Source organism: Orcinus orca, chromosome 4, assembly GCF_937001465.1.
Source record: "Orcinus orca chromosome 4, mOrcOrc1.1, whole genome shotgun sequence".
In the NCBI taxonomy this organism is placed as follows: domain Eukaryota; kingdom Metazoa; phylum Chordata; class Mammalia; order Artiodactyla; family Delphinidae; genus Orcinus; species Orcinus orca.
In genome coordinates, this window is record NC_064562.1 from 2,687,541 (window position 1) to 2,702,147 (window position 14,607).

The following is a 14,607-nucleotide window of genomic DNA, read 5'->3' on the forward strand; positions in this document are numbered from 1 at the left end:
TAGCCCTTGAAAGTAAACTGAATATCGTCTTCAGGTTTGGGGAACATTTACAGTCTCACAGTGGTGTATTTTTGTTGCAAAATCCACTCAGCTATGTGCTGACAGGTAAGTTCTTCAGCTGGCCTTCCTTGTTTCCTACACCTACCAGCGCCTGGGACTGCTGACCACGGGAACAGGCTTCTCAGAAATTGACTAAAATTTCTTTTGGCTCCACCCCCATCACCTCCTCCCGGTTTACACACTTTGATAAGGAAGCATGATTACTAAGTGCAGTTGTCTCAAGAAAGGAATCATCTCCCCTCGGCTGCTTCCTGGGTAGTGAAAATGATAAGGATGAAAAGGATAACTAACTGTAGAGCTACTGTAGGATCCAGCAATCCCACTCCTGGGCATATATCTGGAGAAAACCATAATTCGAAAAGATTCATGCACCCCAGTGTTCACTGCAGCACTATTCACAATAGCCAAGACATGGAAGCAACCTAAGTGTCCATCAGCAGAGGAATGGATAAAGAAGATGTGGTACATATATACAATGGAATATTACTCAGCCATGAAAAAGAACGAAATAATGCCATTTGCAGCAACATGGTTGCAACTACAGATTATCATACTAAGTGAAGTAAGCCAGACAAAGGCAAATATCATATGATATCACTTATATGCGGAATCTAAAAAAAGATACAAATGAGCTTACTTACAAAACAGAAACAGACCCACAGACATAGAAAACAAACTTACCAAACTTCGGAGTTTGAGATTAACATATACACGCTACTATATATAAAATAGACAACCAACAGGGACCTACTGTATAGCACAGGGAACTCTACTCCATATTTTGTAATAACCTATAAGGGAAAAGAGTCTGAAAAAGAATGTGTATATATATGTATGTGTGTGTAACTGAATCACTTTGTACACTTGAAACTAACACAGCATTGTAAATCAACTACACTCCAATAAAAAAGGATAATGGGAAAAAGAGACCTCATCTGAAAATTTTGGATTTTCCTCTGAGCTTTTCCGCACAAGATGCTTCCCTCTGTCTCCCAGCAGAAACCAGGCCAGCACAGCTATACAGCCTCTGGGTTGGCAGCCCAGATACAAGAAGACCTAGAAAATTCAGACTTAATTCTGGTTCATCCGCCTGGGTTCCCTTGCGGGAGTGACCTGGCCCCAGATCACAGGGGTGAAGGGCTCCTGACTGAGCTTCCTCCTGTCGAGTCCCCGTACAGTGGCTCGCCCGGGCATGAGCGGGGAACAGAACCCATGTCTCTAGGTTTTATAAAAAATGCCCTTGTGTTTCCTGTACCTGATTATTCCAGGTGAGTGGTCTGGGAGAACTGGGAAAAGGCTGAAGTTGCGGCTACTGAAATAGGACCACAGATTCACGGTGGGTAGTCGAGGAGCAGCCATGGTGGTCAGTGGCCCCTGTGGGGGGAGCACCTTGACCCCAGGAGATACGGCAGATACGGCAGAGCGAAGGGTATTCATGGTCTTTACCATCCATCGTCAACCCTGGAGCCTTTCTCACAAAGGAAAAGGCCCCAGGGTGGCTACCCAAACTGCTTTAAATGCATTGAATTGTATTGATTGCTGGGGCTGCCGTTTCCTGCCAGGCATCTCTGAACGTGATTTAATTCCCGTTCCCCTTAACCTGACGCGTTCTATCGGCGCAGCAGGGCGTAGCTCCAGCTCTGCAGCGCCTACACACCTGTCTGTCTTCCCCACCCACTCCTGTAGCTGCTGCTTGGACTTTTCCTGGGCCAAATGGCTGTCTTCGGCTGCTGGTGTGGGTCTGCAGGGCACGCACGCAGGGCCAGCTGCCCTCAGGCAGGGCCTCCATCAGAAAAGACTAGGCTCATTTATTCCAGCTAAACCAGGAACCCTCACGCCCACCAGCTTGCCGGGCAGGAGGAATTAGGAAGAAACACCAAATCTTCAAGTGGTCGGTGCACCACCAGGAACTGATGAAGAGGCCTGGACATGAGGCCCTGGATCTCTCCAGAGTGAGGCCACGCTTGGCTACTCAGGGAGGGCAACTGACGCATTCTTTATGCATCTACTGCAGGCTGTTACCCCTGTGATGAGACGGCTGGTCTTAGCTGACGTCAGAGACACCACCCAGGTCCTGGAGGCGTTCCACTCAGGCTCAGCTCAGTGGTCAGGGTCCTCAGGAATGATGGCTAACACTGCCCTGGACTTTCCCTTGCGGTCAGTGTGGAGTCTGAGCCATCACTAGCTGGACCGGCTGGAGAGTGCAGGCTTTGGAAGACAGGCCTGGCGGTCGCTGGGACTTGTTCCGCTGGGTCCAGAGCATCGGGGGGCAGGGCGTGCCTAGGGTCAGCCCTGCAGGGTGGCCTAATAGCTGCTTGGAGTCCTGTTGACAGTACCTGGACTTAAAGGCTGTATGAGGCAAATTGAACAAATCTAGGTGCAGATCTTTCAATCAGATTGACCCAAGTGCTGTATTGGTAGACTTCCCCAGATGCCACGATGGTGTAGAACGAGGGGTAGATTTCATCGCTAGACAGCTCTCCACGGGCCCCTCATACGTGTGCACATCTCACGACCAGAGGCTCTGACTGCCTTTGGTCCACACTGTCTTTCCAAGGGTGTGTGTATAGCCAAGTGCCTTGGAAATGGAGACAGTATCTCCCTCTAGAGCCGAGGGAGGGATGCTTACCATCCAGTATATAGGATTCAACTCCCTAAGCCCAGGGCTGCTATCCTGGAAGAAAGCCCGCTGCACGCACAGCTGTCCTCTGGCCTTCTTTGTGTCTCCCTGTGGGAACTGGGACTTGGGAAACTGACCTCTCTGGCTACTGCCGTGGCTGTGAGGAATACAGTGCTTACCACCATTCTAGGAGTGTCGTGTCTTCTGCCAGGATCCTTGAAACAGCCTTAGGCTAACTTGCTGGCTTGCAAGCGGGATGTGGTTAGGATAGGGTGCCAACATTTTTAAATGAGACCATTTTGCACAGAAGCCTCGATCACAGATCTCACTCGGGAATCTCAGTACCTTTGGCATCACTGTCCTATCAAGGAATATCTGTCCCTGAATCGCTGCTGCCGTGTTTGGGCTGGTAAGGCTTCGGCAGCCCACTGCAGTCTCCAACACTCCCTGTCGTCTGAAACTTGTGCTAGGGAAGAACAGACCCCACCTTGGAGCGGCTTCTTTTACTGTAACCTGTGTATTCCTTTGCTTTTGCTACAAGTTGAGAATGTTGCCTACAGCCTGAACTATACGAGGTAGCCTCTTCTCAAGGCTTTGACCTTTAAAGGTGTAACACTTTACATTCAAATAGAGATAAAAAGTTGCAGAGCAGCGCATAACAGCTGCAAGAACAAAGGATTCGGACACCAGGAAGTTTGCAACAACTGGCCACACCCCCTCCCCTTTTAGTGTAAAACAAGCCTGAATGCTAACTTGGGGAAGATGGTTCTTTGGGACGAGCCCACCATCTGCTCTGTCCTCCCAGTAACAGCGTTATTCCTCGTGCCAACAGTTCGGCTCTCGATTTGTTGGCCTGTCCAGCGGTGAACCGTAGGAGCTTGGACTAGGTAACAGACCTGCCCACACTGCCCCATCATATTCCATCCCCTGCAGCCCCGTGGGCTTTAGAGCCAGGGTCTGTGCATACCTCCCTAGTAGAGCAAAACCTGCTCTGTGAGAATTATGATAAAAAGGACTGTTCAGCATGTCAACAGCCCTCCTCTGTCGACTCCCACAGTTCATATTAGGGTTGCCTTAAACTTCTCCCCTTGGCACGACTAAATGTGACCTGATTCATGGTCTTGAGAACTGTGTGTGTTGTCGAGAATACAGGTTCTGTACCGTGAGGTTCGCTTTAACACAGTTCTGCCCTAGTACTGGCAGGAGACAGCTGTGTGTGTCTCTTTTGCAGATGCCGCAGTGGTGGTCGGTTTGCATCCTGGAACTGGCCATAGTACAGGATTTAACAGCCCTGGGTTCAGTCCTCAGAGGGTCCACTGCTCGACTGCCGTGACACATCCCAAGCCCTCTGCCTGACGACTCTGACTGAGACCAAAGTCCCAGCTCACACCTGTGCTTCCTGCTTACGGAAAGAGTAGCCGTCCTGACTGCAGTCTGGATCCCTGACGTCAGGGCAGGCACAGGCCCACCCGAGTCTGGACGGACAAAGCCTGGGGGAAACCATTTCTTCAGCTTCCTGCCCCCGGGGAGGCTGTGTGCGGTACAGAGAACAGCAGCATCCCTAGCGTAAGCAATCCTCCCTTGGCAAGGCTGCCAGCCGGTGCCGTGTTCATTAAGACAGGCGGATCCTCAAACAGACCCCCGAGGGCTGGCGCCCACAGCAGCCGTTTAGTTCTCACATAACCAGCCATTCAGGGCTTGACCGACGAAGCGCTCTCCTCCGCAGTGTCCCCCCGGGCACAGACACCCACCCCGTCGGCAGATGGGAAAGAAAACGGGCAAGCCCCTGTGGAGGGTTATGTCCAGGGCTGGAGGCGAACATGCCCCTCCGTTGGCTGGAACCCTAGGGCGTGGCCAGCCTCCCTGGAAGGGACGCCAGGAAGAAGTGCTACACGGTACTGGAAGTTTCCAGAGAACCAGGAGATGAGTGATGTGGGCCGGACCAGGCCCGTCGTCAGTGCTGCCAGGAGCGGTGACACCCGCAGAGTAGGTGACAGAGAGAGAATCGCAACGTGGCAAAACCCACCCGTTCCTCCACGGAGGGAGTTGGATGCCCCCCCACCCCGCGTCAGGAGGCCGTGGACGCTGCACGCTGAGGGAAGTGTCTTCCCAGGATGAGTGTCACGCGAAGAGCAGGGGCCTGCCAAGCGACTGCTGTGCTAACGGAAGCTTATTGCTGCCAGGGCTGGATGTTGTCTGCACAGAACTTTCTGGTCGCCGATACGCCCTGCTTGAGAACCTCTTGTAGTTTTCCAGGGGGAGTTCCTGCCGTTCGTTTTCCAGCCTTGGCATCAAGGGAGAGAAGCCAGGAGAACTGAGCATGAGACGTACCCTGGGGACCCGACAGAGGACCTCTAAATGTGGACCACCTGCTTTAGAATCACTGGAGGAAGGGGGTGCTTGGTGAAGTTGCGGATTTGCACAAACAACCACAGACCCGTCAATTAGAATGGCAGGGTCGGGGCCCCAGAATCTGCATTTTAGCCAAATGCCTCAAGAGATCTCTTTAATCAGAGTTTTCAATTCCAGGAGACCCCTGCAGCCCTCCTCAAAGGGCTGGGTAACTCTGCCAGTGTTTACCCACCGATGGCAGGGTCTGCTGACCGCAAATACCTCTCCAGCCACGTGGATTTTGCTATGCAAGCACTGCAACCCACAGTTCCCTGCTTCCTGGGTCATAGCCACAGTCACGGAGGTGGAGGGACCTCAGGCTTTCTGCGCTTCTCTCCCCGGCTCAGTAGGTTAGAGGGATGTCCGCCTGGTCCAGTACCCTGAGTCTAGAGCAGAAGAGATAGACCGTCCATGCTGGACCACACACCATCAGGAAGACAAAATGACAGTCAGTAAGAACCTGTGCCACGGGGTGGTCACTAAGCCACAGACCAAAGATGAAACAGTAGAACCAGGATCTAGAAATGCCAACCAATGGGCCCACAGGGGTTTTTTCCTGCATTTGTTCTCAATTGTACCATCAGTATCTTCAGCGCAATCCGTGATAAATCAGTTTTTGGTTTGTATTCCCAAGCTCATCCCTGAAACGTGACTCATTTCCTGTGGGTTTTTTCTCTGCCCCCAAGATGAAGACTTTCATCTGCTGCTGACCCTCTCTTTTCCCAGCCTTCGAGCTTCACTGCTGGCTGTTTCTCGGGATGAGCCATCTCCCTTTACATATTCCTGATGTTCAAATGTGATAATAATAATAAAAAAAACAGTGTTTGGAAACAGACCAAGGATTTTGATGGTGAAAAGACAGGCAGGAAAATACTTTAGAACCCTGTAATGCACCTACCAGCACAAAGAACTCCCCAAACCAAAAACTATTAAATAACGCTATATCCTTGTAAAAAAGTCACCCCCCCCCCATCCACATACTTATGTAATACATGCAACACAACTGACTCTTTTGGGTCACCTTTCAAGGAGGAAACGAGTAGAATTACACATAATTTACGTTTTCCCCACTATTTTCATAGTCTTCCTCATGATTCTCATTATTCCTAAATTTCTTTTACATTTAAGTCAGCCAAAGATTCTGTTGCTTGCAATACAGAACTCTGACTGATGGAGAGACCAAATTCCATGACAGTTAATCCTGGGGAAACATCCTTCTTTCAGAGAAGGCTGTGGCTGTCCATTCCAGGGTGGGTGTCCTACATCATATACAAGGTACATCACTGAGATGTACTTCTGAATCACAGCACAGCCAACAGGGGAAAAGAGACAGATGCACATAGTGACAGGACATGTGGAACAAGCGGGAGACCTTCCACTGCCATCCACACCTCTGACCTCTGCTTCTACCAGCACATCCTCCCTGGCTTTGACACTCCCAACTCTCTATTACATGGACTTTTGTGATGACACTGGACCTGCTCAGAAAATCCTGGGTACTCTCTCCATATCAACACTCTTTTTTTTTTTTAACATCTGTATTGGAGTATAATTGCTTTACAATGCTGTGTTAGTTTCTGCTGTATAACAAAGTGAATCAGCTATATGTATACATATATCCCCATATCCCCTCCCTCTTGTGTCTCCCTCCCACCCAACCTATCCCACCCCTCTAGGTGGTCACAAAGCACCGAGCTGATCTCCCTGTGCTATGCGGCTGCTTCCCACTAGCTATCTATTTTATGTTTGGTAGTGTAGAGATGTCCATTCCACTCTCTCACTTAGTCCCAGCTTACCCTTCCCCCTCCCCGTGTCCTCAAGTCCATTCTTTATGTCTGTGTCTTTATTCCTGAACCGCCCCTAGGTTCATCAGAACCATTTTCTTTTTTTTCTTAGATTCCATGTATACGGGTTAACATATGGTATTTGTTTTTCTCTTTCTGACTTACTTCACTCTGTATGACAGACTCTAGGTCCATCCACCTCACTATAAATAACTCAATTTCGTTTCTTTTTATGGCTGAGTAATACTCCATTGTATATATGTGCCACATCTTCTTTATCCATTTGTCTGTCAATGGACACTTAGGTTGCTTCCATGTCCTGGCTATTGTAAATAGAGCTGCAATGAACATTGTGGTACATGACTCTTTTTGAATTATTGTTTTCTCAGGGTATATGCCCAGTAGTGGTATTGCTGGGTCGTATGGTAGTTCTATTTTTAGTTTTTTAAGGAACCTCCATATTATTCTCCATAGCGGCTGTATCAATTTACATTCCAACCAACAGTGCAAGAGGGTTCCCTTTTCTCCACACCCTCTCCAGCATTTATTGTTTGTAGATTTTTTGATGATGGCCATTCTGACTGGTGTGAGGTGATACCTCATTGTAGTTCTGATTTGCATTTCTCTAATGAGTAGTGATGTTGAGCATCCTTTTGTATGTTTGTTGGCAATCTGTATATCTTCTTGGGAGAAATGTCGATTTAGGTCTTCTGCCCATTTTTAGGTTTCATGTTCTTTGTCATGTGAAGGAAGATCCTGCAAAATACATTCTAACTGCCATTGTAATAAATACATATGTTTGATAAACATACTAATGGGTATATTCAACACAGTTATTTTGCTTCAAATGTCAGTGAAATTGAGGAAGGTTTTTATCACATCAGCAGAGGATAATTTTCGATTTTTTTACGTTGCTAATAAAGCACCCCTTCCGGAAAAAAAGCTCGTGCTGTATATGAATGGATTAATGGATAATTTGCTTCCTCTTCACTATTTTTAACTGTTGTTTGTTAGAAAATTCATAATATTATTGTATCTTTTAGTTAGGTTTGGATTTAATTTTTAACACAAGAGAAAAGGACAGAATTCAGGAGATGAAAGGTAGACACAGCTGAGAGATCGTCAGATTGTCCCTTGTCACACACTGCTTCCGACCTGAGTCCTCGGCTCACTCACTTACGAACTCCAGTCAGTAAGGGACAGAGTGGGCAGCTCTTTACAGTTTGTGAGACGCTTTCACACAGGTCTCCTTTGATCCCTCTGGCACCTTAGCCGAGGAAAGTAGGCCAGGCACTTTGGTCATGGTTATAAAAGGGGGGATTGCAGACCCCGGCTAACTCGCCAAGCAGGAAACCAGCCGTGCTGATCCAGATGCTCAAACCGCCAGGTGTCAGCTCTTTTCACTGCGCATCTGGTGCCAGTGGACACATCACACCTCTATAAGGTGGACACTATGAGTTTCGCCACAGTAGTGGTTGATTCTAGAAACAGCAATATTAGCAACAGCCGATGTCAAAAGCACTGTCAGCACAGTTTCTGAGCACTTCAGACCTGCCTTTCACTGCTCAGGTATCACATTTGCATTAAGCCATTTGCTGTTCACAATAAACCTGTGAGCCTGGTAATATTTTTAATCTTCTCAACACTGGAGTGTATTGATCTGTTATTTTCCACATTTGATAAGAGAGAAGACGATGGTTCAAAAAATAAAGTGACTTGTTCAGTGCCAGTCCTCTACTAAGTGGTGGGAAATGAGAAGTCTGACTAAAGAATCTGTGCAATTAACTACTACACTGTATTTTGTCCCCAGAGCTGACCTTGTTCTTTTCTTTTTCAATTAAGGAAAGATAAAAAGTAAGGTATTCAAACAGTTGAATTTGTGGCTCTCATTCTCCCCTATTTCCTTTTGTATCAGTAATGCTCAGTTGTAACTGAACACAGACTAGAAAGTTTAACGCGGTATCTAGAGGTTTCTTAATGCTGTGGACCGCTTTGAAAAAGACACACAGAGCTTAAGTGCTAGATTCCAACCACTAGTGGATGAGAAAAGAGGAAAGTATATTTAGCCCTGGCTTCATGGGAATCTTAAAATCCTCCAGGGCTTCTGAGGACAATAATTCATTACTTTGCTCATTATTACTTCTTAAATAAATGGCTGACATTTAAAATTTTCATTGTTCCCTGACAAAGCAAAGTGCATAGAGCTTTCCTGATACAGAGAAAGAAGGTTTTTACCAAATGGGCTTTAAAATAACTTTCCGAGCTCAAAGTAGATGAATCTTTGACATGTTCGTGGTAGATCTATTTCTATTTAAAAAACTCTGTAAGTATGGACTGTGGCCAAGGTAAGCTCAGTGAGTTTTTATTTTAATCAATTTGACTGCAGAAGCATATGAGAGCTGAATCTGGTTTTCATAAGCTTTTCTCAGAAATAAAATATATTTTATTTAATTATGTATATTTCAGTATAAATATAGGTGATGAGTTGACTTACCTTTAAGCTTCTACTTATTACAACATCAATACGAAGCATCATTTTAAATTCTCTTCAAATCTCTTTCCATTTATTTACAGAGTTCGAGCATTTTATGTGTATATATATATATTCACGTATATATATACATATACGTGAACATATATATGTATATGTGTGTGACTGCATTTTTTTGTTTGTTTATAAATTCTGATGGCACTATAAACATCGAAAGGAATTTGGTACAGAAGAGTAACTTCAGAAGGTGCTTCTTTTAATATTCAATAATACCCTTTTCATGTGACTAAACTTACAGTTAATTTGCAAATTAAAAGGCAATCTGAACGCCACCTCTTTGGGAATCTGAATTATTGAATCTCCTTTCTTCCGTTGGTCCAGAACCCCATCACATAACATGCCATCCAGAACTTACTTTTCTCTTTGCTCATAAGCATTCTGAATTCTCTGCTGGAAGTATTGAAGTGGCTGTATTAGTGAAAATCACAGGAGGGGTGATTACTCTGCTTACCCAGCACTAAGCAGCAGAAGCTTTATGGAGGAAAAAAAAAATAATCGGGCTCTGAGCCATCCAGATGAAAGAAGCATGTGAATATCAAGCAAAACATTGTATAAGGAATTGTTGAAATTAAAGCACACGATGCTCTACGACATGATCCAAAAATAGAAGCCCTAATTCCCTGGTAGGAAAAAATCTGGAAAAACACCAAAGCATTGAAAAACAAGGCACAGACCCGAAAACAGCCCCCGAAGGTTTCCTCTTTATCCCCAACCTAAGGTTCGTTATCTTCCCATCACTGGAAAAGCCTTGAGAACAATGCTTACAATACTCTTAATATTTAACTTACCCAACGCATTTATTTTTATCAGCTGAAAATGTGAGTCATTTCAGCTGACATTTTGGAAAGCCACATATTGCCTTTTCACTTATTTATTTTTCATGCATTAGACTGATCTTCAAGTAGTTTGCATTAACTCCGGGGCGGGGGGGCAGGCTAAGCTGTTCCCCAAGCACCTCCTTTTCCTCTGTAGCTGGTTCTCCTCAGTTTGGCCGTCCAGAAGGGAGCCCAGTAACAGATTGTTTCCGAGAACACAGCACAATCTACTTGTGACCCGGTTGCTCCGCTCCCATGGCAGCAGTGGCGACAGTGGATAGGGCGCTGGCAGAAGCCTAGCGACCCGCTTTGGGGCTCTCATGGCTGGCAGGTTCCCTTCTCTCCCTAAATGTCACATCCTCTGTAGTACCCGTGGGCCAAAGGAACATCGGCAAAGTTTCCTTTACACTCAGGTGACTATGAGATAATTAGAAAAGCAGACAGTATAATATACTGACAAATGCAAATGGCTGTTGGACAAAAAGGTCCATGTGGGCGGAAGTGTGAACTTCAGAGAGGGAAAACAGTTGGCAGGGATGCTCATCGCTCACTTCCTCTCCCATCTTTCTCCGGGTGAACTTTCCTCATTTTCCACCACGACAGAGCAATGTGCTCTCCCTTTTACTTGCAGAGTCTAAGGTGCAGGACACTGCAGCATGCTCTGGACTGAGACACAACACAACTGTTGTTCAGAGGAAGACAGGTTGAGATATAACAACAGGGCTTTTTAACACGTTACAAAAATATTACATCTGCATACTTTGATGATGGCTATTCTGACTGGTGTGAGGTGATACCTCATTGTAGTTTTGATTTGCATTTCTCTAATAATTAGTGATGTTGAGCATCTTTTCACGGGCCTGTTGTCCATCTGTATGTCTTCTTTGGAGAAATGTCTATTTAGATCTTCCACCCGTTTTTTGATGGGGCTGTTTGTTTTTCTGGTATTGAGCTGCATGAGCTGTTTGTATATTTTGGAGATTAATCCCTTGTCGGTTGCTATGTTTGCAAATATTTTCTCCAATTCTGAGGGTTGTCTTTTCGTTTTGTTTATGGTTTCTTTTGCTCTGCAAAAGGTTTTTAAGTTTAATTGGGTCTCATTTGTTTATTTTTGTTTTAATTTTCTTCACTCTAGGAGGTGGATCAAAAAAGATGTTGCTGCAATTTATGTCAGAGAGTGTTCTGCCTATGTTTTCCTCAACAGTTTTAAGGTATCTAGCCTTACATTTAGGTCGCTAATCCATTTTGGGTTTATTTTTGTGGTGTTAGGGAGTGTTCTAATTTCATTCTTTTACATTAGCTGTCCAGTTTTCCCAGCACCACTATTGAAGAGACTGTCTTATCTCATAATTCAAAAAGACACATGCACCCCAATGTTCACTGCAGCATTATTGACCATAGCCAGGACATGGAAGCAACCTAAATGTCCATCAGCAGAGGAATGGATAAAGAAGATGTGGTACATATATACAGTGGAACATTACCCAGCCATAAAAAAGAACGAAATAATGCCATTTGCAGCAACATGGATGGACCTAGAGATTATCATACTGAGTGAAGTAAGTCAGACAGAGAAAGACAAATATCACATGATATCGCTTATATGTGGAATATAGAAAATGGGTACAAATGAACTTATCTACGAAACGGAAAGAGAGTTACAGATGTAGAAAATAAACTTATGGGTACCGGGGGTAAGGGAAGGGGAAGGATAAGTTGGGAGATTAGGATTGACATATACACACTACTATATATAAAACAGATAACTAACAAGAACCTACTGTATAGCACAGGGAACTCTACTCAATACCCTGTAATGGCCTGTATGGGAAAAGAATCTAAAAAAGAGTGGATATATGTATACGTATAACTGATTCCCTTTGCTGTACACCTGAAACTAACAGAACACTGTAAATCAACTATACTCCAAAAAATTTTTTAAATAAAATATTATATCTGCATAGAAAAAAATAAAAAGGTACAGAAGGTCATGATACAAAAAGTAAAAATCTTGGTTCCTCCAGCCACTGGTTCTAATTACAGACAATAGTCATCTCAAAGCTTTCCTAGGCATCTTCCCAGAAGGTTATGTTTATAGCAATGTGTGTGCTCTTATTATCCAAATAGCACCTTACTCTATACAATGATTTTATATATTAAAAAATTGAAGGTGATTACATACATGTGCCACGTGTTTATTCAACAATGCATCTTTCTTATCAATATGTAGCTAGCTTTTTTATGATTGCATAGAGTAATGGGCTATTTTAATGGTTAAAAATTTGTAGTTAATATTAAATAACAGTTTAATATTTTAATAATTATATAAGGTATGAAAGCCTCTAACTTATTTTAAAAATCCACCATTAGTGATAGAAATTAGTACTTTTATAGGTTGTTGTCTTATTTGTCTGCTATATAGCATTTCTGTGTCAATTACGTTTCAACATCCGTCTCTGGGTACAGATGTCAGTACAATTTTTATTGCTTTGACATTTTTCTCTATTCTCCTCATAGAATCTCATCCTGGCTTCTTGGCTCCAGTGAGACTGGTGCCTGGAAGCACGGCTTGACTTTCCTTCCTCACTCTTGACCTAACACTAGTCAACCGTGTCCATGCATCTCGGGCACAGAGTGTTAACCAGCAGACAGTTCCTGCTCGGTCATCTTCTCTCCGCGGTGGAGCTCGGGGCAGTAACTAACCTAAGTGCCTGGTAGAACGGAGACCGGAAGTAGATTAATTAAAAGTCTGCTCGTTTGGTACCCGGCCTTTTCCAGTTCAGCAGTTCACTCGGAGAATGTGCAACAGAGGCCAAATTGTGGCCAGCTGCGGACTCCCTGGAGTCGTGGCTCCTGGCTGTGGTGCGGGGTCAGGTGTCCCACCCGGATGGAGTCCAGCGCCCCCTGGACCTGGCAGGGCAGTTGAGTAACGGGCAGATCTGGTTGACACGACGCTCATCCAAACTATGTTACTGACAATTTTAGCTCTCTCAACTAGTCTCACTGACGAAAAGTGAAACGTGATGAGCGCAGTCTTACTAGCTTTCAGTTTGCTATAAACGATGTTGAGGGCACAAGCCACAGAGGAAACGTTTATCTGCAGCACTACACTAAACAGGAGGATGCTGGCCACGAGGGCGTATTCCTTTCAAGGCGTGTGCGTTGCAAGATAGACACACACACACACACACACACACACGCACACCCTTAGTCTGCACACGCCCACCCTCAGTCTGCGCACACACACACGCACACACACACGCACACCCTCCTTAGTCTGCACACACACGCACACACCCCTCCTTATTAGTAGGTGCTCCCCCCCGGGGCAGACCTCTGCATAAGAACACGTTTGGTGGGAGGACGCAGCAGCTGCATCTCCCCGCCCCAGAATTGGTGCGCGGAGCTGCTGCGGCTGCTCCGCCGTCCCTGCCGCGGCCTCAAACGAAAGCTCGTCAGCGGGAGGGGCGGCACCGCAGCCACCGAATTCCCTGCGCTGCGCGGCCGCGGATTGGTCGGGAGGCGGGGGGCGGCGGCAGCCGGGGGCTCGGCGCGCGGGCGCTGCGGGGGCGGCGTCGGGGCGCGCCGGGCGCCGCCGCTAGGGTCGCTCGGCCGAGCGGGCGCGGACATCATGGTGAGTGCTCTCGGCGCCCGGGCCGCGCGTCCCGCCGGCCGGTGGGGCCTGGCCGCCGAGGGGACCGGCCGAGCGCCGCGGACGCGCGGGGGCCCGGGGCAGCCTGGCGGCTCGCCGGCGTCCGGAGCCGGCAGACCGGAACGGCCGGGGTCGCGGCAGGGGCGACCGGTGCCCGGCTTCCCGGAGTCCACACCGCGCGCGGCTTCCCGAGCTCGGGCAGGGTGCGCGCGGCCTCCCGAGCTCGGGCAGGGGGCGCGCGGCCGAGGCGGGGGGCGCCCGTCTCAGGCGGCCGGCGGCCGGGGAGGGGGCGGGCTCGCGCCCCCTCCGGAGGCCCAGCACTTCTCGGCGGCCTGGGGGTGGGGAGCACGGTGACCGAAGGGCTCTGCGCGCGGCCGGCGCCGGGGCCGCCCTTCCCCCGCTCCCGCGCCCCCCGGCCGAGCATCGGCGGAGGAGGCAGAAGCTGGGGGCGGGGTAGCGGGCGCGGCGCCTTGCCCCGCAGCCGGTCCCTGACGCTCGGCTCTCCTTGGCCCCGCAGTACGGGTTCGTGAATCACGCTTTGGAGCTGCTGGTGATCCGCAACTACGGTCCGGAGGTGTGGGAGGACATCAAGTAAGTGCGTGCCCGCCGCCCCGCTTCCTGCCCGGGGCCGCCGCGCTCCCACGCTCGGAGCCGGCCGGGAGGGGCGGGCGGGAAGGAGCCCGGGGTCGCGCGGCCTCCGCCCCGGCGGGCGTGGGAACGCGCTGTCCGCGCCC

The 14,607-nt window shown here is 47.7% G+C and overlaps 1 protein-coding gene across 1 annotated transcript in view; it reads left to right on the forward strand.

Moving 5' to 3' along the window:
• Window positions 1-13,740: 13,740 nt before the first annotated feature.
• Window positions 13,741-14,607, forward strand: part of GUCY1B1 (guanylate cyclase 1 soluble subunit beta 1) — a 47,451-nt gene continuing 46,584 nt past the window's right edge. Inside the window, exons 1-2 of the mRNA XM_033421569.2 lie at window positions 13,741-13,855; window positions 14,391-14,464. Coding sequence (XP_033277460.1) covers window positions 13,853-13,855; window positions 14,391-14,464 — 77 coding nt within the window. The 5' untranslated portion in view covers window positions 13,741-13,852. The remainder of the gene's footprint in view (window positions 13,856-14,390; window positions 14,465-14,607) is intronic.